The sequence below is a fragment of the Pipra filicauda genome, unplaced genomic scaffold (genome assembly GCF_003945595.2).
Source record: "Pipra filicauda isolate LSUMZ 115617 unplaced genomic scaffold, ASM394559v2 scaffold319_size1146426_pilon, whole genome shotgun sequence".
Taxonomy (NCBI): domain Eukaryota; kingdom Metazoa; phylum Chordata; class Aves; order Passeriformes; family Pipridae; genus Pipra; species Pipra filicauda.
The window spans coordinates 541,714-568,977 of record NW_024104442.1 but is presented as its reverse complement, the minus strand read 5'-3'; the positions used below and the strand labels follow the sequence as shown (position 1 = coordinate 568,977).

The following is a 27,264-nucleotide window of genomic DNA, read 5'->3' as shown; positions in this document are numbered from 1 at the left end:
AGGTCTTTCTCTCTGACAAGCCCAAGAAGCTTCACAAAACCTCTCTCTACTTTTCAGATTTTGACTATTTTGTCTAATTCAGCTGAACTGGGAACCAAACACCTTGGGAAGGTGAAGGCTGGGACAGCCAACTTTATGGCAGCAAGCTAAAACCTCAGCAATTAAACTGCAAGAGGGACCAGGATAAGCAGGAGCTGGGGGCAGGGAACAGCCATGAACTGGCAGGACCTGCCAAGTTGCCATCAAATGTCACCACCTGGTGAAGTCAAGGGTTGCTGGAGCCATATAACAAGGAATTGGAGAGAAGTCCATGTCAGTTGACACAAACTGACTTCCTTCAGCTCCTCTGACATGTTTCAGGAGTGGATGAAGCTCAGCCAGTGATAGGACAGCTCTGTGACCAGCTGCTTTGGAAGTGCCTGCTCTGGCACCATGCAATGCATTGACTCAGAAAAGAGAAAGAGATAAAAATAATCTGCTGCACACTGAACAAGCCAAACCCTGGTTTGGGAATATCTCCCAGGCAGGAACACAGCTCTGGCAAGTCGTGTTTGGGTTGTCATTTTCTCCTGCTCCACCTACTTTATAAGGCAAAAATGGAAATCTTCTGAAAATTGGCAGAGTTGCAGGTGACTGGGAAGATGTGGGAGCCACAGAGAGGGAAGAGGGTGGGTCCTGTTCTTCCAGTAGTGCCCAGTACCCAAGGTGGACAGCGGGGAAGGAGGCCCCATGGGAGGGGAAGAGTGAGGAAGGTCTGGGTGAGGGTGTGGAGGAGCCCACCTGCGCTGCTCCCAGCGCTCAGTGGGGTTGATGGAGGCACCAAGGTGTCTGCAGGGTGCTGAGAAGGGTGCAGGGAGCAAGGGGAGCACTGTCATCCTTCACTGTGGCCCACCCCAGGGGACAGCAAGGTGCACCTCATCGAACTCATCTTGGGTGTTGGAGACAGAGCTCTGTAACTTCAGAGCAGCAAATGTGTGCAAAAGCCACAGACCAGAGAAAACAGGAGGGTGAGCAGCTCATCCGAGCAGCTCCTCCGAGCAGCTCCTCCAAGCAGCCAGGGAAGAAAAAATAATCAAACAAAGCACTTTGGCTAGAAGGTGCTTTACAAAGTATTTATGAGGTGTGCTCTTTAAAAATGGATAAGCTGTGCAGCGAGGCTGCAGAACTCCTGCAAGCACCAGGGGTGGGAAACTCTGCTGCCCAAGGAAGGCCAGGAGGATGAGCCTGTGCTTGGGGAGCAGGGAGCACATCACTGCTGAGCAGCCCACAAGGGGCTGCAGGACCTGCACTGCCCCCGTGGTGCTGGTTTATTCCAGCTCAGGATCTGGACTGAAAGGGAAACCATCTTCCATGCCCTTCCTGAGGAGCTGGAGTAGCTCCTGTGACACTGGGCTCACATCACACACATCTTGAGGGGCTGCTGCATCCAGGGTGAACCCACCACCAAAGCTTTTCCCTGCAGGGAAATGGAGTAGGCTTGGGTGCAAAGTGGAGGAACGCTGGGCACCCTCCTCCTTCAGCAGCAAGACACTTCAGGCCAGGACTGGCCGTAGGTTGGATGAGCCAGGAATAGCAAAGGAAAGGTACACCGTGCTTGGATGTGGCTCTGGAGGCGGCAGCTGAAGAGGAGGGAGGAGAGTTTTGCGGGGCACGGCTGGGGGAGCACAGACAGGCGGGACCTTGTGTTGGATCAACACCGTGAGGGTGAAGCTGCTGCGCTGTGTGGGGCCCTGCCCGCCCCCGCCCCTGCTCGCCCCGGGTCTGCAGAGAGCCAGACAGATCCATCTCCGCCCTGCCCGTCCTTCCAGGGAGCATCCCCATCCCGGGGCTCCGCGGCTCCCGGCCAGGCACGGGCGGTGCGAGCGGCACAACGCGATGTGATGTGGAACAGCTGCTCGGTGCAACGCGACTCCCGCGGGGGCTCCGGGGGTGGCATCGCAGCCACGCGGGCCGGGCCCCCCCTCGCAGGAGCCGGCGGGGCGTGAGAAAAAGAGCAGCGCTGTCAGGGCCCATCAGCCGCCCCGGCGCTGACGGGCACGGGGAGCGGCACGGAGGGACCGCGTGGGGGGCCAGGAGGGCTGCAGGGGATGGTCGCGGCTCCTCGTCACGCGTGGGGGCGGGACAGGGTCCCTGAGGGCAGGGGACGTACCCCGGGTTTGTGTTTCACACAGGACACTCCTCTCGTGCTTGGGTGAGTGAAGCTCGTATGAGGTAAAACAAGGGTGGCCTTGGGAGGAGGAGGTGAGGCAAAGCCAGCAGGGTCTGCCCAGCCCCTCCGTGTCCATGGAGCCCTGCCTGGATGGATGTTCCCTCCTGTTGCCAACCACGGGAACACATACCCTGGCTCTCTCGTGGGCTCCTTGGAAGTCTGGGTCAGACCCCTCCGGGTGTCCCGCTGCGGTGAGGCACAAACCACTTCTCTTTGCTTCTCGTGCAACCAACCCGCTCTGTCTGGGGCAAGTGCTCCAGGAGAGGAGATGCTTCCAGCTGTAAAAGCCAAGCATGCCGGTCAGCAAATTCACCAAAGGCATGGCTCAACCTCCTAGCAACCCGAGCAAGGGGGAAAAAAAGAGTAAAAATGCCATCTCAGTGGGTGAGATCCCCCTCCTGCCCTGAGCTCAGTGGCGGAGCTGTGACAGCGCGGGGGTGTGCTCTGATAGCCAGCGCAGCGTCCGGGGAGAGCAACAGATGGGGACGGCTCTGCAGCTGGGAGCTGGAGCTGCAGCTGCTTTGCTGCAACTGGAGCTGAGCTGGGCTGCTCAGAGCATCCCTGCAGCATCCCCGTCCCCCTGCAAAGGCCACGGGAAAATACCTGACGGGACCAACACATGGAGCTGGGAGTAAGTGGTGGGCTGTGGGAGTGCCCTGTGACTCTGCTGCAGGAATGTGGCCACTCCTGCTCCTCCGGGGGAAAATCCTGTGTTGGGGTTCTTCCTCTCATTCACGTGCCTTGAAATGATCCCTACAAAGTGACCTTTTCTGCTGGGAGTTGTGTGGTGAGGAGCAAGAGCTCAGGAAGATGTTGAGACAAGGGGGAAAGAAGGTCCACCTATTCCACCCCAACTCTCCTCCATAAAAGAATCATAGAAGGGTTTGGATTGCATGGAACCTTAAAGATCATCTAGTGCCAACCAAAATCTGCTTACCCCTTCCAACTGCCTCTCCCAAGGGTCTTCTCTCAACTTCACACAGGAAGAGTTCTCTGATTAAAATTCCCAGGTTACACCTGTACTCAAACGTTCACCCATCACTGGCACTGGAAAAAATGTAGACTCCAGAGGATGTCCCATGAATCCCATGAATCCTCAGAAAGAACAAAACAAACATCCAGTTGACTTCTGCTTGCCTTCCTCAGCAAAATCCAGGGAAGCAACAAGGTCCTGCTCCATGAGGCTTGAGCTCTGAGGCTCCTGCCAGGGGAGTTCAGCAGCCTGGGGACCCCAGTTCGGAACAGAAACACCCTCCTGTATTTTGGATGAATCACTGTCACTGTGGTCATGGGATGGGCTGTGGGTTCTGGTTGTGTCTGGCCAAGCCTTGATAAAAATTATTTGTAGACACCCTGCAGCCAAGCCATGAGCAGCCTGTGCAGTCTCACTTGGGACCACAATTTTCATGGAAACGCAGAAAGTTGAGGCTTCTCCACACCTTTGTCTACCTGCTACATCTTTTCACAAGCTTAAAGGGTAAAACCTCCTTGAGCTGGCCCATGAGAGCCCAGCCTGTAGAGCTGGGTTGACGATCCAGAGGCCTGAGTGACACAGAGCCCCTGACCCTTTTCCTGCAGGCCTCTGAAGTGCCTTCAGGCGAGCCAGAACCTTCAGTCATTAGAAAGGCTGTGTTGAAACTAATTGCCCCAAAAGAGAAAAGCTCCACAACCCATGCCCAGACCCCCAGGCCTTCAGGATTCCTGTGGGCAGCATGAAATTAGTAAACTGTTATTTGTGTGATTCCCCAGACCCTTGCCCCCAGGACACTTTTGTTCTGTCATATAATGTGAACTCCAGGCTTTGGACGTTCAGAGAATCAGAAGTCAGTGGAAGAAGGAAGGTGAAATGTGACGTGGTCCCTCGGAGAGCTGCAGCTCCCACGAGCATCTCCAGGGACACGGCACTCACAGGCAGGGCTGAGACCACCACCCCCTGCAGCACTGACCCTCCTTCCTCTGAGCACGTCCATGGCCTCCCCTTTGCTCGTTTCCAGGGCAAAAAACAACCAAAATTGAATGGTTTTTTTTAATTATAACTGGTGAATGGATTTCATGGCAAAACAGGTCTGATCCTTGGTGTTCTTTGGTCTGCTCTGGCCACACAGATCCGCCGGGCACTGTGTCCCTCCCCAGCCCAGGATCGCACTCAGCAGTGGGTGCTGATCCCTTGTCCAGTGAGTGAACAGCACGATAAGCTGGCCTAGGTCAGTCCCCTGTAAATTTAATGAAATGAAATGGAATGAAATCCAATTTCTTAAAATGAAATTTAATGAAATTAAATTAAATAAAATGTCAAAATTTCATGAAATGAATTGAAACGAAATGAAACAAAATAAAATTTCTTAATATTAAATGAAATGTAACAAAATGAAATGAAAACTCAGAAATTTATTTTGTTTCATGAAATGAAAATTCATTTCACAGAATAAAATAAAATGAAATGTCACAAAATGAATTGAAATTAAATTAAATAAAATTTCTTGAAATGAAATGTTACAAATTAACCGAAATCAAATGTCATGAAATCCAATTAAATAAAATTAGATTTTTTAAATGAAATGAAATTTCATGAAATGTAATATAATGCAATGAAATAAAATCAAATTTCTTGAAATTGCTTGAAATTTCTTGAAATGAAATGAAATGAAATTAAATTAAATTAAATTAAATGTAACAAAATGAAACTCCCAGAGGGACTTATCCAGCCCCAGGTACCTGTGAGCTGGGTTGGGGAAGGACACGCCAAAGGGCCCCTCTGTGTTGTTGGGTGCTGGTGATGCCTTCACCAGGCAAGGTGCAATGGGGTGGCACTGGCAGCGTGAGGTCTCTTCTGGGAGAGTGAGGACGTGATGGGAAAAGGCCTGTCCATGGTGGTGGAAGCCCTGTTTGCCCCTCTGCCACCCTTGTCTGTCTTCTTTATTTCAAGGTCACCCCCCAGGTGCAATCTGGGTGTTTCTGGTGCTGGTCAGTGCTGGACTGATGGTCCCTCTATGGACACAAATAACTCACTCCACTGAATCTGGGAGTGACAATCATCACTGGAGACAGTTCTTGACAGCTCAGGGGTGTCCCTGGCCACAGACAGGAGTAAATGCTGGATACACACAGCACTCTGCACCCTTCCCACCTCTGGAGTCATAGAACATCTCCAGCTGGAAGGGTCCCATAAGGATCATCAAGTCCAACTCCCTGCTCCTCACAGGACCACCTGAAACTAAGCCATATGACTCAGAGTGTCACCCAAGCATCTGAAATTGGGTAGAATGAATGTTACACTTTCTCTGAAGCTCTCTTGCCATCATGTACCTTTGTTCCAGCCAGGCCACTGTCTCATCTACCCTCACATCCAGCACCTGCATGAAGGAGACCTGAGACGTGGAGCTCAAGTGATGGAGGAAGGAGCAACATAGAATCATGGAATCACGTGGGATTCGGGACCACCTTCTCTTGACCATGAGGTGCTGCTTGGGAAACCTGGTTAGAAAGGCTGAAAGCCCTCTCTGGACACCTCTCCTTGGCTTTATTTCAGATCAATTCAAAACAAAGTCTGGAAACCCCCCAGCATCTCCTCTGTGACCAGCACATGGCCAAAGGGACAGCAGGCCATGGCAGCCCTGATGTGCTGCTGCACTGCTGGTGTTTGCTCAGGTGGTGCAGCAATGGCAGAAGACACGAACCATCTGTTTTTCTCTTTGATACGGTGTTGTCAGAGAAAAAGGAATAATGAAGTGGACACACACGCTGTGAGGGACATCTCATAGAATCACAGAATCATTTAGGTTGGAAAAGCCCTCTGAGATCATCGAGTCCAACCACTCCCCCAGTACTGCCAAGGCCACCACTGAACCATGTCCCCAGGTGCCACATCCACATGGCTTTTAAATCCCTCCAGGGTGGTGATTCCACCACTGCCCCGGGCAGCTGTGCCCTGTTTTGTGAAGAGCAGCTGATACCACCCCTTGCACTGCTGTGTCCCCCCCACACTGCACCAGAGGCAGCTTGGGGTGACCTGCAGGCAGTGCAGGGTGAGGGATTAGGAATGGGCTCAGGGATGCTGCAGGAGGGGGTTTGTCTCAGGAGACAGAAGCAGAGGGTTGAGAACAACAGGAGGAGATACTCAGGGGAGGGGAGGAAGGTGATGTCCTCTCATGAACTCCTCTCCCAGGCCCAGCCTTTCATATGTGCATGTTAAACGTGTGCCTTTTGCCCCAGCTTCTGGTTCCTAAAGGCCAACAAAGGTTGCCAGGCTAGAATCCTGGGCAGCAGATGAGTGGGACAGTTCTCCAGCCAAACCAGAGAGGTGCAGCTGTGTTTTCCCAGAAATCATGAAAACAGCCTGACAAGAGGCTCATCTCTTGACCTTCAAGCAGCTGAATCCATCCCCAGTGCCCTTCCACTGCCACCCCACCCTCCATCCCATGTGGCCTGGAGGTGCCTGGAGAAGGGTGAGGAGCAGGGAGGGAGCTCTCTGGTTCACTGATCCCACCTCTCCCAGGCACAGGAGGCCTCGGCACCGTTCCCCGGCCGGTTGTTATTGTCGCTGCTGATTTCTGCATCCTCTGCCTCCTTCTCCCTGACTGGTTTGGTGGCCCTGTCATTACCAGGTTTCCCCAGCTGCCTGTCAGGGTCCTACTGGCCTCAGCGTTGCCTCAGGCTCCTGGATAACAAACAAGGCACGGAAGAGTTCTTGGGCTTCCACGGCCTTAATTAGCTGGTGTCATTTTAGGGATGTGTGTCCTGCTGGAGACACAGACAGCTCAGGAGGCATCTTTAAATGCAGCCAATTAGAGGGGGCTTCAGAGACAAGCAGGCAGCTCCTGAACATGGGGGACTGCCATAAACCCTCATGTCCTCACTGGAGACTGGTGGTGACTTGTTCTCCCCCTGGCAAACACCAGGTCCCCTCAGCAGGACCTGTCACTGTCAGGGCTCTGGTGGCATTCACGGCGTCACTCCTGGTTTTACACCAGCACAGCAAATGGCAGACCAAGAAACCTGACAGCAAATCCTGGTGTACTCAAAGCTTGGGTAGGTGTTGGCATAAAACCAGTCAGTGTCTTCTCCAGTTTACAGCAGTCCTGGATCTCCAAAGGAGCTGCTGCCCGATGTCTTTGGGCACAAGGCAACTCTCCTGTCCCTTCTTCCCTGTCAGGTCATCCTGTGTGATGACAGGCTGATGTGTCAGTTCTCATCTGGTTTCCTTATGACCCCAGTCAAGGAGTTGGACCTGATGATCCTTGTCCTGAGTTGTTCCCTCCCAGCTCAGGATATTGTATGAATCTGTGACAGTCTGTTGCTGAGATGCAGCCCAAGGAGATACTTTATTCCCAAGGATGGCTCCTTAGGAAGCCTAAGGAGGCAAATTCATGTCCTTCATGGACACATGAATGTTCTTTGCAGGTTGTGCACTGAGAGGTGCCACCACAAGCACCCCCTGACCACCCCAACGAGCCCGTGCCCAACAGAATCCGCGACCACAAGACACCCCGAGGTCCCACTGAGAGCCAGTGGCTTGGTGTCTTCACATGGAAGTGACCTAAGTTATCTTGAAACCAAATGAGATGCCAGTGGAGTGAGGGATGTGAATCACAGAATCACAGAGTGGTTTGGGTTGGAAGGGACCTTTAAAGCTCATCCAATTCCACCCTGTGCCATGGGCAGGGACACCTTCCACTAGCCCAAGTTGATCCAAGCCCCATCCAACCAGGCCTTGAACACTTCCAGGGATGGGACAGCCACAGCTTCTCTGGGCAATCTGTGTCAGTGTTCACCACCCTGATTATAAAAAAAGTTACTTATACCTGATCTAAATCTCCCCTCTTTCAGTTTAAAACCATCACCCCTCATCCTATCTCAGCTGGCCCTGCTAAAAAGCTTGTCTGCATACTATGAGTGTTATAGGATGTTTTCTGAGATGTGTTTGTTCTTTAACATCTGCACACAGCTGTTCCCTCATGGGGAACTCTGTGTTCCAGCCAACCATGAACATCTCCAGCCAAACACGAACATGCTCAGACTGCCAGAGCCCTCCTGTACAAGGTGAGGTCACCCCTTCTCCCTGCCCAAGTCCTGGCTATGACAGGTCACCTCTGGCACCTGCCTTTCCCCCAGCTCTCTGGGGAGGTCCCTTGGCATCCCCCCCCTCCCCTCCTGCCCCAGGCTCTTATCTCGCTGCTGCTCCAGGTACCATCACCCACCACCATCCCTGCCACCTCCACCTCTCAGCTCTCCCAGCCTCCTCAGCGGGAGGCAGCTCGCTCAGTCCTCTCCTCCGGGGCTGAAAAATTATTAAATCCATTAAAGCCTCATGGAAATGGGGTTCCCATCCCTCCCCCAGTCCCGGTCCCGGCTCTGGGGAGTCCCGGCTCCGCTGTGCCCGGGCTCGGCGGTGAAGGCAGCGCAGCTCCGACCTCTCAAAGAGTTAACGCCGAGCAGCAGCCATTAATATTCTCACTGATAGCCCCAAATACCAGCCCTGCACGGCTGTCGCTTTCATTAGCGCTGGGAAAATGAGCCCTTCAAAATAGGACAGGCGGCTGGGGGGGGCGTGGGGAGGAGGGCTCTGGGGCCAAACATGCGATTTTCCGTGCGATTGATGGATATTAAACCGCCTTCCAGTGACGTCAGGGGTCGCTTGGGTGATGGCGAAGGATTCCCCAGCCCCCCTCGGCCCCGAGCCCCCCAGCCCTGCCCGGGCGGGTGCCCCCACGCCGGTGCTGCCCGAAGCCCCGGCCCCGCGCTCGGCGCTGTCCGTGGCCCGGGGGCCGCGCTCGGGAGGTGTGCGGGGGCTGTCACATCGCATCAGCTCCCAGCCCCGGCGCGGTGACTCGGTTAAGGTCCTTCGCCGCAGAACCGGTTAAAGAGGCAGCGATTCATTCAACCGGCTGGGCAGAGCCAGGGGTGGCCGGGCACCGCCGGGCACGGGGACCTCCCAGGGACGGGGCGGAGGGAGGGAGGGAGACGGGGTTTGGGGTTTTTTCCGTTTCAAAAGTGAAAGGGAAGCGAGATCCCTGCTCGGTGTGTGGGAAAGTTCGTCTTCCATGTAACCTGTCGAGGTGGTGCAGAGCCTGCGGCGCCTCAGATCTCCTAAATTTTGCTTTACCGCGTGTATCGCCTGCAAAGCCGAGCCCTCGGGGCACTGGGAAAGGACGGCTCAGCCAGGGGCCAGATCCATTCCGCTCTCCATCACAGCCTCCGAGGGAATCCCCGGGAAGTTGCTAGAGTCTGGATTGGTTTTTTCAGCTGTTGCATCTCCCAGTGTTTCTCAGAATCACAGAATATGCTGTTGAAGGGAGTTGGAAGGGACCCACAAGGATCATCGAGTCCAACCCTTAGCTCTGCACAGGACCATCCCAAAGAGTCACAGCATGTGGCCCAGAGGATCATCCAAATGCTTCTTCAACTCTGTCAGCCTCGTGCAGCTGCAGTTGTCCTGCTCCTGTGGGATATTGTTGCAGCCAGGGAAAGGGATCTGATGTGATGGGGAAACTGAGGCAGGGGCCAGATGTCTGAGCACATGTGCTGTCCAAAGTCATGGTGGGTGGGGTTTGGGACTGTTGTGATACTGTTTACACCAGAGGAGCCAAAGAAGGAGCTGCTGCAGCGATGGGAAGCGCAACTTGTGGCTGGGCACGTGCTGCTGTGACAGTCTGGAAGGACCACACCAGTTTGTGGCTCCGTGTCCCCATTCCACTGCCATGATCCATGGTGAGGAGCACGTCATGGAAGATGTGGAGTGTGTGACAAGGCCCTTCTCCCACCTTCTCTCACGAACAAGTCTCCCACCTACAAGGCTTGGTTGGTGAAGACTGGGGAAAGAAGGGCTGATCTGGTGACAAACCCACATCTTCACCACCTACAGCCATCTGTACTGGGCTCGTGGCCCAGCTCTGCTATAGTCACTGAGACAACATGGCCATTGGGATCATTCTTCCTTCCCTAAATGAAGGGACTGAAGCAGCCTGTGTTCATGCCAGGTGTAACCTGGGAAATGAAGATCCACTTGGACCCATGCCCAGGGAGGGCCCCAGTGGGACATCTCTGAAGGTAACAAGAACCTGTCATGCTTCAAGATTTCTGGACTACACAGTCCTGGAGAACACTGCCATGGGTGCTTGTCTAGGGACATCACTGGTGTGGCACCAGGAGGCTTGAAGACTTGTTGGTGTGTTTTGGAGGGGACTGTAGGGTTAGTTGGATTTTGTTTGGATCTTGTGGTCCTGGGGCTGTCCAAGTACAGAGCTACCCCCCTGCCTGATCCCAGCCTGCTCCTGCCTCGGAGAAGGGTGTCCTGGAGAAGGGTGGGCACCCTGCAGAAGGATGGTGCCTCACAGAAGGGTGCCCCAACTTGTACCTGCACATACCAGGATGACAGCACATTATTCTTCAGAGCATGATGCTCCCTCCTGCACAGCACCAGCTGCATCCCTACAGAGCCCCAGCACACTTGTGACTGGAAATACCTCTGGAGATGTTCTGGTCCAATCTCCTGCTCAGAGCCTGCTCAGAGAGGGGCTCTTCCCTGACCTTTGGGGTGCCCTGCAGAGCTTGTCTCCTCCTGTGCCCAAGCAGGAGCTGGTCCCAGAGGTCTCACAGCCGGGAGTGGGATCGAGCACGGGATGCCCTGGCAGCATCCTGTGAAGAGGGACAGAGATGTTCACACCTGGGGGTGACTGGTGAAGTGGCACTAACATTGAAGTCAGCAGCGAGGTGACATGTGCCTCCCAGGAGACACTACCGAGAGAAGAGGGGCTGCATCTCGCTTCCCACCTCTGCTGCCTTCAGGCTGATGCCCCCGGCGCCGGGAAGGACCCAGCCTGGGGACCAGGACCCCAAATGCCTCTGTCCCCACACGCGTGGCCGGGGCAGTCGTGCCGTGGCCCGGCGCCGTGCAGAGCCCTCCCCGCGGAGCGCGGCAGGCTGTGTGACAAGCCAGACCAGCATGGTGGATGGCAGTAATTATCGTGCGCCCACAGCTGAAGGGGAGCATATGGTAAGGAAAGGGAAACTAACTTGTATTTTTCCGCACCCCCGGGCTCAGCCTTTCTGGGGCTGTCACAGTCGATTTGTGCTGCCTGAGCTGTTTCGCCCCGGCCGCCTCTGCATCCGGCAGCTCCCTCGCAGGCAGCGGCGGGGCTGGTGCTCGGCTCTCGCTGCTCCCGCAGCCCCTCGTGCCGGGGAAGCCGCTCGGCAGCTCCGCGGGCTGTGACCAGACACGGCCCCGCTCCCTGTCCCGGTGGGACACGGCCAGCGCGGGGCTGGGGCGCTGCGAGGGAGCTGGACCAGGGTGTGACGGGTGTGTTTGAAGGCGTGGGGGGTGACAGAGCACCTTGGGGTGCAGAGTCCTGAGGACCCTGGACAGAGCCAGACACCCACCCTGGCAGAGGGCTGGGTTTGGGGAGCCCTCAGTGTCCATCAGCTCTGAGCTGTCTCTGCTTTCCAGCCACATCAGGCCCTCCTGCAGGTGGGTTATTCCCCACTGGAGCTTCCAGTCAGTCCCTAAAAGCCACCACAAATCCTACAGAGAGTCCTTCCTGAGCCACTGCCTGTGCCATGGGCAGCCATTCATAGATTCCCAGAATGGTTTGGGTGGGAGGGGTTCTCCAAAATCATCTCATTCCACCCCCTACCATGGGCAGGGACACTTTCCACTAGCCCAGAATGCTGCAAGCCCCATCCAACCTGGCCTTCCAAGGATGAGGCAGCCACAGCTTCTCCGGGCAACCTGTGCCAGGGCCTCCCCACCCTCACAGGGAAGGATTTGTCCCTAACATCCAATCTAACTCTGCCCTCAGGGTGTCTCCATGGCACTGACACCCTGCCATGATGTGGCTCAGGTGGCCCCAAGGAGGCCAAGATGTGGCCAAGAGGGAAAGCTGCACCTCACTCTAGAGCTCTCTCCCAGTCCTCTGTCCAAATCCTCTTGCCAAAAGCAAGCTAGGAAGTGGTAGATGCAGCAGGCAGTTGGGAGCACAGTGGTTTTATGCCAGCTCATGGTCAGTGGGGACTTCTCAGGTATGGGAAAAGTGGGATATCTCCCTGAAGCTGCCAACAGGCCTTGGGGTGGGTGGGATCCTGCTGACATTGGCCATGTCATGACAAGCAGGGTCTGATCCTGGAGCTGAGTTCCTTCAAGGGTGGTGATTCCCTCCGTGTCATGGTGTGGGGTTGAGTGGGCACTGCCTGGGCATCACCACAGAATGGTTGCATCTGCCAACTGGGCACAGATTCATCTCTGGAAAGCAAATTTCCATTTTTCTTTGAGAAAGGGGAAGCAGGAATTCCCAGTTCCTTCCCAGACTCACTGCTGCTGTCAAGGAAGAGGCTGGAGCAAGCCACCGTTTCCGTGCAGTGGGATATAAAACTGGTTTTCTCACTATTGCTGGTGTCTCACTGGTACAGGGCAACATCTCAGGAGTCCAGTTTGGGAACAGAATGTTTGAACACAGAGCTGAACGTCAGGGGAAAGTGAGGACCATTCAGTCAGGCTGGTTAGAAACATCTCAGCTCAAAGTTCTTCAGGGTGCTGCCCCGATGCGAAATACGAGATCTGGTCACCCAGGTACCCTGCCTGACCCGAAAAGGGAGGATTTTCCAGGGGTCTGGTACACCCAGGTGGCTGCTGGTCACAGGATGCAACTGCATCACCCAGAGGGAGGTTACTTCTGTAGGAGTAAAGTCGATGACCAGGACAGTTCAAATCCCCACAAAGCCCTCAGCAAACATCAGTAGAAAGGGGACATGAGGAAAACAGGGGGCTGCAACAGTGTGTCCTGGAGCTATCCTTCCCTCGAGGGTAGGGATCACCTTCCTGGGTTCATTTGCAGCCCCATGCACAGCCAGGACAGCAGGGCTGGGGAGAGCAGCCGCCGACGGAGCTCCTTCCCCTGTCCCTGGAGGTGCCCGGCTTCATCCAGCTCCATCCTGGGCCAACTCGCTGCAGCCCCTGGATGCCAGAGGAGGGTGGCACAGGCAGAGGCTGGTGGTTTTAAGCACACAGCCATCCCTGCACGGCCCGAAGAGCCGCTGACCTCCCGGGCACGGCGCGAGGTCCATCTGTCACGGGAGCCTCTAGCCCGGGGACAGCTTGCACGTCACGGTCCTGAGCATTGCTCAACGCCGGGGCCGTGTCCCACGGGCACAGCCAGCTCTGGATTCTCCCCTCTGTGGCCATGGCTGTGCCTGCAGCCCCCCCGGCAGCGGTGTGCCCCCCTCCTCATCTGATTAACATCCCAGTTACACAGATGGAGAAATAAAATGGGGCTGTGCAGCCCCTCGGCTCATCGATAACCCGAGGTGGAGTGATGATGTGCACAGAGAACGAGAGCATCAATTAGTTTCTCTCTAGTGGCAGGAGGAGGACGGGGGGCTGTCGAGGGGGTGGGGGGCATCCTGAAATGCAGAGCTGAATTCCCAGGCTGGAGGAGGTGAAGAACGTGGTTGTGGTGTGGAGAACCACGTCCATGTCTCCTCTTCACGCTGGATCCCTTGGGTTTACCTGCAGGACCTGAAAAGCGTAACCCCCCACCCCGGGCTCCCTACTCAGCACGGGAACCCTTTTGTGGGGAAAATTTTATCTGAGGGGAAAAAGCACCAAATCCAAGCTCAACTCCTTCAGCCAGGGCTGAGTGAATGGGAGCCGTGGGGTGGGCTGGGAAGGAGAAGACCCTCGGGAAGCCGCGGCTCGGTGCCTCCTCCCCCTGCGGGTCCCTGACCTCCCGTTTGCCTGTCAAGAGCGAGCTCCGCCACCGAAACACCCCCTGTCAAATTAGTGAGTCAGAAGACGTAAGAGAGACCACCGCTGCTAATTTGTACATTAACTGGTTCTGACAGAAATATTTCACAAGTGAAAAAACAGAAAATGTGCCTCAAGACAATGTGCAACTTCCGTACCAGCAAACTTCTGCTTAACTGTGCGGTGCCCGAGGAGGGGGGACCCTCCGCCCCGCCGCGCCCCCCGGGAGCACCGGGGTCGGTTTGGCCCCCGGAGATGCTCCTGGACGGCTGGATCAGGCCCTGAACCGAGGGAGAGGGGCTGGCAGCCCCAAAATTGGAAGGGGGGGGGGCGGTGGATCCTGGCACTGTTCCCCATCGGGAAAAGGGAAAGGGACTGTTGGGGTGGAAGGGCCTTGGTGACAGCCCCCTCCTCTCCCCAGGATAGAGGGGTGCTGCCCCTTTGCAGCACCCCTCTATCACCCACCCTGCTTCCAGCAGCTTCCTAGACCGGGGTCTGCTCCTTCTTGTCCCCACCCCAGGATAGACCACAGGGGTTGTTCCCGTTGTCACCATGTCGTGGGCTATGGCCACCCTGCCAGGAAAATGCACCAGTGCAGCAGCTCCCGGCTGTGCCCAACCAGCCCCTCTGTGCCCCACGGGAGATCACCGGGATGCGAACCCCCCCGAGCCACCCCAGCGCTGCCACCTCCTTGTCACCACAAGCGGCGGTGGCCGAAGCTGGTGGCCGAGCCCCCCGGCCGAGCCCCCGGGCGGCAGGACCCCCCCGTCGGAGGAGCAGCAGGAGCCCTCAGCGCGGCCTCCCGCCCTGCCCTGCCCCGGCCTCCCCCGGCCGCGCCGGTGCGTGTCGGGGCGCGGGTGGGAGCGGGTCCTCGGGCCAGCAGCGCCGAGCACATGATCTGTTGTGGCAGGTTCCCTGCAGCCTGGAGCCAGCCCCGAGCGAGCGCTGGTGATGGCTTTAATTGCTTTCAGATTCGATAGCCCAGCCCGTGACAGCGCGGCCGCCGCGGCTCCAGCTGGGCCGGCCCGGACCCCGCGCAGCCCCTCGGATGGAGAACCCGGGAGGACGAGGAGGAGGAGGAGGAGGAGGAGGAGGAGAGGAGCCACCCTGGGATGGGACTTCCCTCTTCATCCCGGCAAAGTCTTCTCCACGCTCATGGTCCCACGGGGGTGAGTGTTTGCGTCATCCCCTGAGCCTCGTCCCTGGGGAGACCCAGCTGGGGGACAGCGTGCCCCCCCCGGGATGCCCTTGCAGCCCTGCTGTGAAGCCACCCGGGCATGTGACACCATGACTCCCAGGTGAGGACCCCACAGGACCTCTCCCCTCAGGGTGCAGCTCTGCTATATCCCCGTTTGGAGTGGGTGGGAATGTTGGAGGACTCCACTCCCCCATCAGAGCTGGGGATGTGGAGGGAGGGTGTCTTTGATGCCACTGGGACACAGTCTGGCCCTCTCTCGTGGCCGCCCGTGTCCCCCCAGCCTGCATGGCCGTGTTTGGGGGCTGGGAATGGCTTCCCAGGCAAGTCTGGCCCAGACCTTGGGGGGTTTCTCCCCCGTCTGAAGGGCCAACTGCTGGGTGATGGCTCTGGGGGGAGCTGGTGGAGGGGAAAAGGGCTGCTCAGCAACCACAGTTGGCTGGTCCTGACCCAATGGTGCCTGTGCCTGCCTCCTCCTCCTCCTCCTCCTCCCTGCTGCTTCGAGGGTCTGAAGAGCCTCCCCCAGTTCCAGCCCAGCCCAAGCGGGTGCAGGCAGCTACTGGCACAATCCATAATGTTTCCCTGTCTGCCTGGCACTGGAACGTGCTCGAGGGGAGCAGGATGGGCACCCCAGCACCCAGAGCTCACCCATGGACACACTGCCCTGCAGCAGGGCTGGGGGTCCCAGCCTGAGCCACCCTCCTGGCACACGGTGACAGTGATGGCCATTCCACGTGTCCTTCCTGAGGGGGCCCATCCAGGAGCCCCGGCAGCAGCAGCAACCCCTCCCTCCGGGGTTACCGGGGTGGGGATGGGGCTTCCTTACAGGCGACCCCCAATCCCTCCTCCTGGTGCCTGCAGTTTGGGCAGCAGCAGCGGCTGCTGCCTGTGGAGGTGAAGGCTCCTCGGTCTCTCTCCAGCTCGTGGCAGAGCGCGGGACACAGCGCAGGATGAGGAAGGGCCCGCTCGCATCCCGATCCATTATTGCGGGCAGCGCCGGCGGGCGCCCGGGGCAGGGGCTGCATTATTGACGAAGGGGAAGGCAGGCCCAGGCGCAGGCAGGGACCCTCCTGCAGGGCTCAGCCCCGGGCAAAGCACTTCGCCTGCGCCGCAGAGCCGCAGAGCTGCCGGGCCTGGCCCGGGGCAGCGGCCGCAGCCGCCGCAGCCGCCGCCGCAGCCCGGTCGTGCGATCCAGAGCATCCCCCGCGCCCGGGATGGTGTCGGGCTCGGGGCTCCCCTCGGCACACCCCGGGGAGGGTGGCACGGACGGGCAGCAATGCCCTTGTGAACCCCGCGCTGGCACCGGTGCTGCAGCTCTGCCCCCCTCCAGCCCGGCGCAGCGCTGGTGCTGCGCTTTTTTTAAGCTTCCCTCTGTCTCTCGGCGGAGATTTGTGGCGTAAAATGCACAATATGTTCTATCTGCCCTGTGGGAGCCATAAAATATTCACCAGCAGCTCCCATTATAGTCACAGTGAATCACAGGGAGCGCTCGAGCCCTCGCTCCCCGACGTGCCCCCTCCCCCTGCAGCCCCGGTGCAGCCTCGGGGCCCCGGCCGTGCCAGTGCCAGGGCCTGAGGAGCAGTCAGTGCCCGCCCAAATCCCGCAGCAAGGACCCACATTCCCACCTCCATCCCTGAGAGACATCCCCGGGATCGGCGGGTCGAGGGCTGGTGATTGCACTGATGGGATGGCAGCTTACAGAATGGTTTGAGTTGGAAGGGACCATCTTGTTCCACCCCCTGCCGTGGGCAGGGACACCCCCCACTAACCAGGTTGCTCCAAGCCCCATCCAACCTGGCCTTGGACACTTCCAGGGATGGAGCATGGGCGGCATCTCTGGCTGCCTGTGCTGGGGCCTCACCACCCTTCAGCTGCCTGAACGACCCTCGTGGGTGCCCAGGGAGGAGCAGCACCAGCCCTGTGCATGAAGGAGACCAGGATGGTGGCAGCAGCAGTGGGGTGGGCTCACATGTCTACAGCAGCCTGTCCTGGCTGCCCTGTCCCACCACACACGGGTTGGTGTGTGAACATCCCCAGGGTGACTTGTGCTGTCACTTGGCTTTTTGCAGCCACAGCTCCCTGAGGGAGGTGTCACAGCCCTGCCAGGGTGGTGGGACAGCCCCTGCTGGCTCCTTGACTCTGCTGTCACACCTGTGTCTCACTGCTCTTCATATGGCTCAGTACCACAGCACTCCTCTGCTTCCACCTCCTCCCGTGTCCTGCTGTCCAGCATTCCGTTCCATCCATCCTTCCCTTGTGACCCACTGCCCATCCCCACCTCCCCCTTCCAACCTCAGACTCAAGACTGACAGCCAAGGGATGACAAATTTCCCAATAAAATGACACCCTGCTCTGGAGCTGATATGTCAAACACAATTTTCTCTTTTGCCACACAATTATATGTAATTATAAAGCAGTTAATGCTGCCTCTGCCCTTGGGAATCGGGCCCAATTAGGGTTGGATTTCACCTCCACCCCTTCCATGGCCACACTGCAGCTCTCAGCCCGGTCCATGAGCCTGGTCCATGATGTCTCCTCAGAGGTCCTTACAGTGTCCCATTGTCCCAGTGTCCCAGGCAGCATCATTTCCATCCACTGCCATCCCTGCACCTGCTCCTGGAACTTGTGTCCCCTCCCAGCACCAGCCCACACGAGTGTCCCCGGCTGCACCGGGCACTGCCGTGCCAAGCTCCTGGCATAGCAGGATTTGCCCCCGGTGTGTTGGGTGGCACAGGGCTCACTGGGACATGGCTCCAGAGAGCCGTGGGCAAGGCAGGACACAGTCACCCACCTGGGCTGGTCATCATCACAAGGGCTGAGATGTCCCAGCACGTCGTGGGCTCTGAGCGGGCTCAGTGCGGGATGGGGGGACCGCGGTCACACACGGGGTCACTCCATGGTGGCCACCCAACCCACCGGGATAGCCAGGAGGGAGCGGGGCCCAGGCAGCAGCTTCCCAGGGCGGCCGCGAGGGTTAAACCCGGCTCCTCTCCCTGAACAGACTGAGGGAGAGGAGGGAGCGTGGCAGTGCCCTCCCCGCCAAAATTAACTCTCCATCTGTTTCTCCCCGGCTGAGGCTGATGGCTTGTGACAGGGCCTCCTGAATGCAAAGATGTTTCGCCCGGAAAAATCTATTACAAGTTGCTGTAAGAAAGACTGAAATCCTCTCCTTCTGTCTCTCCCTACTGGTCTCAAGGTGCCCACCCGGGGCGAGCGCGGGCTGGCACACAGCCGGCCGCCTCCGCTCAGCCGGAAAGCTCTGCCCGCGCCAGCCGGGCTCGCCGCCGGACAAACGGCACGGGAGGGAGCCGGGTGCTGCCCTGGTGCTGGGGAGGAGGGAGAGCTGCTCCTTCAGCCCCAGCCCGGCCCCGGTGCCGTTGAGGCAGCGGCCACGGCCACGGCACCATCGCATCCCTCGGCCGGGCCGTGCTGCGGGTGGGGAAACTGAGGCAGGAGGCCGGGGAAGGGGAGCCCGGCCGGGCGGGCGGTGGGTGCCCTCTCCCGGCCGCAGCACAGCCCTGCTCGGCCCTGCGACAGGAAACCTGCCACTTGGGTTACCGAGAATTTCTGGAGTTTGCTTTATTTTCGTCCCTTTCCGTGTCTCCACACAGCCTTTCTCGGCCCCCGCGCCCCGAAGTGCAGCTAAAAAACCCCAAAATTCAAATTCCCACTTCTTTTTGGAGCTCAGCTCTCTCTCCAGCACACTGCCAGATGTTTCATGGAAATGCCTTCAAGACCTTTTGCTTTGACCCTAAAACCTCCCCCCTCATCCCCGTTGTCTGTTCCGCAACAAAACCAGGCAGCTTCAGTAAAAAACAAAACTTTATTTGGTCCATCAGAACCTGAGTTTGAAAACCACCCATGGATAATTCGTATCATACAGGGATTACTGATCTGATTTACAATTGATAAAATATCCTATGATTCTGAAGAGCTGGACAGTATTTACAGGGTTAAAAATATTCACAGCTCAGAAAAACAGAAAGAGAGAGGAGAAAAAAAAGTGAAGGACAAATCATCCCGAGGAGGAAGGAGTTGGAAAGAGAGAAAACAGATCGACAAACAAAAATACAAACAGAGCTTGGCTCAGCAGTCCCAGCTGGGGGGACCAGGAGGGTGCCAGGGCAGCCCACCCCCCTGCCCACCCCCTGGGGGACACAGAGGGACAGGCTGGGCAGGGCCCCCCACACACCCCTGCCCAGCCCAGCTGCTGGTGCAGGGTTTGGGGTGCAGGGTTTGGGGTGCAGGGTGCCCCCCAGCACAGTCCTTGCCAGAAGAGGGTCCAGCATTGCCCACCACCTCCCTCAGCTGCAGGTCCACACAGCTTGGGAAGGAGAGGGTACACAGGGGGACCCCCAAAACACACACACATGTACACACACACACACACACACACACACACACACACACACACACACACACACACACACACGTGCCAAGTCAGAGAGCCATGATGCCCTGAAAGCATGGGAACAGCTCCCACCAGGATCAGCCCCTGCCCCGGAGCACCCATGGGACCAGCAGCACCCCGAGGCCCTCACAGCCTTCACCTTGTGCTCACTCGGCCTCTGCAGGAGGGGGCTCTCCACTTCCCTCCCAAAATCAACCCCCTCCCCAGCACGGGGAGGGGGCACCAGGGGCCTGCTCCCCACCCCCAGGTCTGTCCTGCTGCCCCTGCAGGGCAGTGCCCAGGGGGCTGAGCCCAGCTCGGGCCATGGCTTCTCTCCAGGCACTGCTTCCACCGGCCGCCTTTGCATAGTAACACTTGTGTGACAGTTGAGGGGGGTCCCCGCTGCCACAGCCCCCACGAGCATCACCCCATGGCCTTGCTTCCCATCCACAGTCACAGCAGAGGGGGCACCTCTGAGTTTCACCCCAATTACAGTGAAACCCCTCAGAGCAGCTTTCCAGAACAACCCTGTGCCCTTTCCTCCCCAGCCTGGCACCTGGGACAGGTGGGGTGGACGGGGAGTCTGGGCACCACAGTGGGTCCCTGGCATGGGCAGCACCATGGCAGGGTGACCCCGGCACCCCCCGGCCCATCCTTGGTGCCACGTTGGTCCTGGGAGTGGACATGAGGGAACAAGACAGCGGGAGGGCCCGGGGACACACAGAGGGTCACACAGATGGACAGACATCAGAGGTATATTCTTCTTTTTGCAGCACCAGCGCCCTGGCGCCGCAGGAAGGGGCAGAGTCCTGAGCGTGGTGCCTGGGAAGGGCTTTGACAGCAACCTCCAGCCCCCCCTCTCCCACTGCCCCCCGGGGCGGGCAGAGGGCACCGGGCCCAGGTACGGTGCAGGGGGGATCCTGAGATGGCCCCGTGCCCCCAGCGCTCCTCGTGAAGTGCGTGGGGGCCGGCGGGGCCGGGCGGGGGCAGCGGGCGGGGCTGGTCCTGGCGCCGAGAGCTCACCCGGCCCCGTGGGGGGGCCAAAGTGCTGGGAGCGACCCCCCGGCTCTGCCCCTGGCTCAGCGCTGCTGGCTCGGGGGAGCACCCGGGCCAGGGGCTCGGGGACAGTGACGGGGGAGCCGGGCAGGGAGGGGGAGGCGTTTCGTCATAGGGGCCGGGGGCCGTGCAGCCCCGCGACCTCGGGCGTGAGCAGCGGGTTGTGGGTGCCCTTGGTCAGCATCCAGTCATTGAGGAAGGCCTGGGTGGCTTTGCGGTGTGCCAGGCGGTGCGTGATGGAGAACCCGGCATTACCCTCCAGCTGGGACAGGATCACCAGCACCTGCCTGTGGAGAGAGGAGGGGCTCAGGGCAGTGGCCTCTGCCCTGGCAGTCCCGCCCTCTGCCCTAACAATCCCACCCTCTGCCCCAGGAATCTCACTCCTGTCCTGGGAATCCCACCTCTGCCCTGGCAATTCCACCCCTGCCCCAGCAATCCCATCCCTGCCCCAGCAATCCCACCTCTGCCCCGGGAATCCCATCCCTGCCCTGGCAGTTCCACCTCTGCCCACACCTCCCTCCCAGGCTCTCCCCCACTGCCAGCCCCCTGCCAGCCCCCGGGGCAGCCCCCTGACCCGCCCCTGCCTACCCCGGACCTGTGCAGGGGGGGGACGCTGTCCTGTGTCTTGAGGCTGCCGCGCGTGGACACCACGTTGAAGCTGTCGGTGCAGTCACACTGGACGTGCAGGTAGGACTTGGGGTGCCGGTTCTCCACCACCACGATGAGCCCTGCCCAGCCATGTGTCAGGTAGTAGCAGGTCATCCCTTCACGGCCCTGGGGAGGACAGCAGGGGAAAGGGATGAAGCCTCCAGGCACTCCTGCCCCCGAATCGAAACCCCTGGACTGGCATCTTCCAGTCCAGCCAAGGGCTGCCCATCTGCTGGGCTGCCCCATGTTGCCCCAGGGGGCAAGGAGGGTGGGCACCCCTGAGGTGGCAACCAGAACTGGCACAACCGTGCCAGACTGAGGATGCTGCAGAGAAGGGTCCAGGTTCCCACTGGCAGCATCACCCCACTCCCCACAGGGGCCCAGACCCCGCTCTGTGCCCCCCACCCACCTCATGGCGCTCGCCCTTGTTCTCGGTCAGCAGGATGATGGCATCTGCCAGGGTGGTGGGCTGTGCCTCCACCTGCTCCACCATCACCAGGCGGGAGCTGTAGATGGCCAGGATGTAGCTGGAATAATCAGTGGCTGGTCGGCTGCTGGTGGGACTGGAAGCTGTGGAGACACCCGGAGGAAGGGGCGATCAGGGAGATTGTCACCAGCCCACAATCCCCGGGAGCAGGGTGCTGCTGGGCTGCTGCACGTGCAGGCAAACTCCACCTCCAGCGAGGTCCCCACAGTGAGGATCAAGGGCTTTGCCACCTCTGCCTCCCCCAGCTGCCCTCCAGCCCCTCACCCTGGGTGGCAGGGCTGGCCAGGGCAGTGCTCCAGTGGTTGAAGGCACAGCACACCACAGCGTACTCGCCCGGCTCCAGCATCACGTCGCAGTTGACGAACTTCTTGACGGCTCGTTTGCTGTGGGCCATGAGCCGGCCCAGGCTCAGCTTGTTCCCGCTGGTGAAGGTGGCCCGGAAAACCATGATGCACAGATCCAGCAGGTGACTGTCCACCGTGTCTGACCGCCTGCACCGGAGGGAAGGGTCACATGTCACCCAGGCCACAGTAGGTTGGCATGTCCAAGGGAAGAGCCATCATCCCACTGCCCCAAAAATCCAGCCCCAGCAACCAGCTCATGTTCAGGGCTTGGGTTCCAGCTAAAACACAAGCAGTTCCAAAGAGCTGGATGAAGTGCACGGTGATGGAAGCCCATCTCTGGGCTCTGCGACCCTGCAGGATGCCATGTGGCAAGAGGGTGATGTGTTTGGGATTGTCCCAGGGCCCAGAGAATCATGGAATCATTAAGGTTGGAAAAGCCCTCTGAGACCATTGAGTCCAACCGTTCCCTTGGCACTGCCAAGGCCACCACTAACCCACGTCCCCAAGTGCCACATCCACATGGCTTTTAAACCCCTCCAGGGATGGGGACTCCACCACTGCCCTGGGCCACCTGTGTCAATGCCTGACCATCCTTTCTGTGAAGAAATTTTCCCAATATCCATCTAAACCTCCCCTGGCACAACTCGAGGCTGTTTCCTCTTGTCCTGTCCCTTGTTCCCTGGGAGCAGAGCCCGACTGCCCCTGGCTCCCCCCTCCTGTCAGGGAGTTGCAGAGAACGAAAAGGTCCCCCCTGAGCCTCCTTTTCTCTGGGCTGAGCCCCCCCCGCTCACCTGCTGCCCTCCTGGAAGAGGGCAAACTCCAGGGCTGCACGTTCCAACACTGTCAGCGACGTCACTGTCACCGGCCCGTTGGCCTTGTTGGGGAACATGCCCTGCACACGCACCTCATGCCAGTCTGAATGGAGTTTGCAGATATCCACGGAGTCAAAATACCTGTGGAAAGCTGGGCTCAGACCTGGGGGATTACATGGCTCTGTCCCCACACCCCCGGGGGTACACTGCTCTGTCCTCACACCCCAGCATGCTGCAGGTCCCCCGCATCCCTTGGGAATTCCCGTTCCTGCCTGACCCAGTTGGCCCTGTGTCCCATTTTCTGTCCCTGCCCAGCTGCCCACCCACAGCCTGTGCCTACTTGATGAAGTCGCTGTACTCCATCCAGAACACGCCCTCACTGCTGCCATGGGGCATCAGGTCGTGGCGCAGGGGCGCCGGCCAGTGCGGCCACTCGTCCGACCAGCTGCCGTTCCAGGAGAAGCGGCCCCAGGGATTCCGGAGCCGCAGTAACCTGGGAAAAGGGGGGAAACGGTGTTAGACACCCAGGAGGAATGGGAGACCCAGCCAGCCCCACGCAGAGGGCAGCCCACCACTTCTGCCCCTGCCTCCCAACCTAATTTGTCACCCACATTGTTGCCCCAGAAGTCCCTGTCCTGCTGCTCTCTCTGTCCTTCCCTGCCCAAAGGGGTCAGCCAGATGCTGTGGGGATGGGGTTCTGCAAGGAAGTGGCTGAAAATGGGGCTTCCTGGCTATAGGGGTAGCTCCTGTTTCTATCCCTGCTCCCTCCAAAGGTGAGCAGGATGCTCTGACCACCTCTCTGAGCTGAGCACTCCACTCAACCCTCTGTGTCTTGTGAGACCAGGTGAACCATTCTACACCTGGATGTGGAGCCAGCACCGACAAGGACAGCTCATATGACAACAGAATCTTGTGACACCCTGGAATGGGACACTGAAGGGTCCCCAAGGTCTTGTCCAGCATGCCCTGAGTGCCCATGGTTTGTGCTGGGGCTGTGGGCAGCTGTGCTCACCTGAAGCCCTGGACGTCCCTCACGTCCAGGATGGAGTAGGCGTGCCGGGGCCGCAGCCCCATGCTCTCGTAGGCCACGTCGTCCACCTTCATGTTGCCTCCGCCACAGGACGCGCCCATGAGGAACCTGCACGGGCACAGCAAACCCTCGGTGTCCTGCCGGGCCTGGCACGGGGGAAGCTCGTCCTCACCGCTCCAGGCACGGGACAGCTTCCCCCCAGGAAGCTCCTGGATGCTCCCTCTTTGCAACAACACTGTAAACTCCCCAGGCAGTGCCCAGCCCCACTGGCCAGAGCTCCCTCCAGCTGCCCCGTGCACACTGAGCCCGGGCTGTGCTGAGCTGCTCTGCACAGTGGAGCTTTGCCCAAACCTCACCATGTTTCTGCCAGGCCCCAGGGTCTTGTCTGTCTCTGCTGCCTGGCAGAAAGCCACAGAGAAAGGTAGGTGGTCTATCTGGTCAGGGGCGAGGACAGACTGTTTGAGGCAGGAGGTCTGCACCAGTCAGGTTTTGGGGGGACACCACATGCTGGGAGTTACCCACCTCCCATTTAGCCCCATACCTCAGCCTTGAACCAACCCAACTGCCCTCCTGCCAGAGTGATGAGCAGGAGCTCTCTGCTTTGGCTCTGTTCCCTCTAGACTGGCTCTGGCCGTGCCCAGGTGTGTCCAGCAAAGATGTGTAGGAAACACATGCAGGGTCACACACTTCACAACACAAAAACACTCAAAGCAAAGCAAGCAGGCTCGGTGCCATTTCCAGATTCCTGCAGGAGAGCAGTGCATGGGGATGTTCCCCAGGATCTTCATTTCATATGAGAATTACTCACAGGAGAGCTTCAAGGGGGAGCTCCACCAATGCTCCAGATGAGTGGTGGGCTCCACCCCAGGTAATGCAGTAGCCCCTCTCCTCTGAGCCCCTACAGACAAGAGCAGCCCCCCTCGCCCCCCTCTCCGAGTGTCCATGCTCCTGCCACAGTGCCCTCCTGCCTCTTCTTACCCAGCCTCCTTAGAACTCAGCATTTTGGCCCAGATGAGGTCAGTGTCAATGGGCTCCTCACGAGGGTTAGTGGAGCTGACCTGCAGCATCAGGCTCTCGCAGGGGGCCCCCGTGAGCGTGGCCAGGCCCTCGATGGCACGCCCGGCCTGGAGGGCGAAGTACGAACCGTGCAGCTTGGCCAGCGCCTTCTCGATGAGGGCGACCCACAGCTGCTTCCTCTGGGCCTGTGAGACAGGGAGGGACACATCACACCCCGGGCAGGACCTAGGAAAGCCCCTCTCACCCACCTCTGCCCTGCCAGCCCTCCCACTGCCACAGGAGACAGAGAGGCAGGAGCAGCAAGGCCAAGCCACCAGGAGCTTGTCACCTTGGCCAACAGTGAGCCTGTTCACTCTCTGCTCGGTGTTTTGTTTGCACAGCTTAATTCCCCTTGGGAAAAAGTCCTGGAGTGCACATCCAAGAGGCCTGGATGCTGACAGAGCTGCAGCCAGGGGTGGCCAGCAGTCAGGCTGGCAGGGTGGGTGCTCACGGTGCAGGCCCTTCCATCTGCCTCAACCTGGATTTAAAACAGTTTAATAATGGAAGAGGACACCAAGGCTGCCAGAGCTCCAGGAGTGTTTGGACAATGCTCTCAGGCACATGGTGGGACTGCTGGGGTGTCCTGTGCAGGGTCAGGAGTTGGACTCATAATATTTGTGGGTCCCTTCCAACTCAGGAGATTCTATGATTGGAGCACATCTGGAACAGCTGGAACTGTGCTGCAAACCAAAACCAACACCCCTTTGTCAAAAGAGATGGCCCAGAGCACACATGGCTGTGGGACTGATTAGATCTCACCCATGGAACAGGCACTGCTTCAAGGACAAGCTCCAAAAACTTGGAGTGGCAAAATCCTCTTCTCCAGCACAGGGAGTAATTATAAGCCCTAATTACAAGATGCAAGTTTTTTTTCCCAGCAAATGGGGTTTGGTATCCGGTGCTTGGGGGGCAGCAGGGAAAATCACTGGGACATTGTGACTGCGTGTGACTCACAGGTGGCAGCCAAGAGCTGGCAGAGGAAAGGAGGGCAGTGAAGATTTCTTTCCAATGGATAAAGAGAGCTTATAAGTGCTTTTTGCTGGTTTTTGGGTCTCTCACTCAACAAAATCCATTTTGTTTATTTCTGCCTGAGCCGCAGCCAGGGAGCTCAGATAAGAGCTTGATTTTGTTTTATTTTTAAAACTGTTTTTCCTTTTTTAGCCCTCATGTCCAGCTCACACAGCTGAACACTCAGCAGAAAAATCTCGACACGATTCAGATGCCCCTGGAAACAGAGGTAAGGCAAGCCCAGCCCACGTGAAAACCTTCAATCTTTAAAAAAACCCCAAAGCAAACTTGAAATTCATAAGAGAGGAAAGACGGATGGAAAACAAAAGAACCCAAGACAGGTAAATCTTATGGTCAAATAAAGAAATGCATCTGGATCCTCTCTGTCTGGGAGAGGCAGAATGTAGACACAGATTCCTTCTTCCCCTCTCCGAAGTTTCAGGGTCCTCTCCTGACACAATCTACACGTGACACAGTTTGGGGCTGCGTGTCAAAAACCAGAGGTCTGGGATTTGCAGAACGAAATCCAACCCAACAGTCCCTGGCTCCTCCTGACAGTGGCACTTTGTTTTCTTTGGCAGATTTTGCCGCCTGAGTTTCAATAAAGACGTTCTCAGTCTCCTTCATGGACATGATCCCAGCAAGAGCCCCTGGGCCTGGCAGGCAGGGTGGGCACAGCGCGTGCTGACGTCCTGAAGGGGCTGAGGGAGCTCCATTCACCCGAGCAGATCCCACCCCGGTGTGCCCAGAGCAACCAGGCACTGGGTCGGAACAGGCTGCTCCATGTGCCATCCCCTCCCTCTCCAAGGTCCCTCCCTGGCAAAGCCAAGCTGCCAGACGTCCCCGCAGAGGAAAGAAACAGCTTTCCCTCAGCCCCTCGCAGTGCAAAACACAGGGTAAAATGTTCTCCTTTCCTGTGAAGAATAAGGACAGATTTCCCTGCAAGTGGAAGTGGCTGTGGTGGAGAGAGGAGTGAGGGAAAAGCAACTGTGAATGAAACTCCACTGCAGCCTGGAAAATGCCAGAATGGGTTTAAATAGATGTGTGTTATGGCCTCAAATAGTCCAGCTATCTTGAGAGCACAGCAAAGAGCAGGGTCCTGAGCTGCAAATAGGGTGCAACCAGGCTCAGTACTGGGTCCTGCACTTAGGTCACGCCAATCCCACACAGCTCCAGGCTTGGGGCAGGGTGGCTGGAAACTGTCCAGCAGGAAAGAACCTGGGGGTGCTGGTCAGCAGTGGCTGAACATGAGCCAGCTGTGCCCAGGTGGGCAAGAAGGCCAATGGCCCCTGGGC

The 27,264-nt window shown here is 58.1% G+C and overlaps 1 protein-coding gene across 6 annotated transcripts in view; it reads right to left on the bottom strand.

Annotated features, from left to right (window-relative positions):
* Nucleotides 1–18,942: 18,942 nt before the first annotated feature.
* Nucleotides 18,943–27,264, bottom strand: part of CAPN15 (calpain 15) — a 59,341-nt gene continuing 51,019 nt past the window's right edge. For 5 of the 6 annotated variants that reach the window (XM_027737975.2, XM_027737976.2, XM_027737979.2 and 2 more), the window contains 8 exons: nt 24,884–25,107; nt 23,888–24,013; nt 23,216–23,368; nt 22,855–23,016; nt 21,984–22,210; nt 21,642–21,802; nt 21,180–21,358; nt 18,943–20,871 (listed from right to left, as the gene is read on the bottom strand). In XM_027737975.2, the coding sequence (XP_027593776.1) occupies nt 20,694–20,871; nt 21,180–21,358; nt 21,642–21,802; nt 21,984–22,210; nt 22,855–23,016; nt 23,216–23,368; nt 23,888–24,013; nt 24,884–25,107 (1,410 nt within the window). In that variant the 3' untranslated portion in view covers nt 18,943–20,693. Of the gene's footprint in view, nt 20,872–21,172; nt 21,359–21,641; nt 21,803–21,983; nt 22,211–22,854; nt 23,017–23,215; nt 23,369–23,887; nt 24,014–24,883; nt 25,108–27,264 lie in introns of all 6 variants that reach the window. The other variant, XM_039383623.1, reaches the window with a different exon arrangement.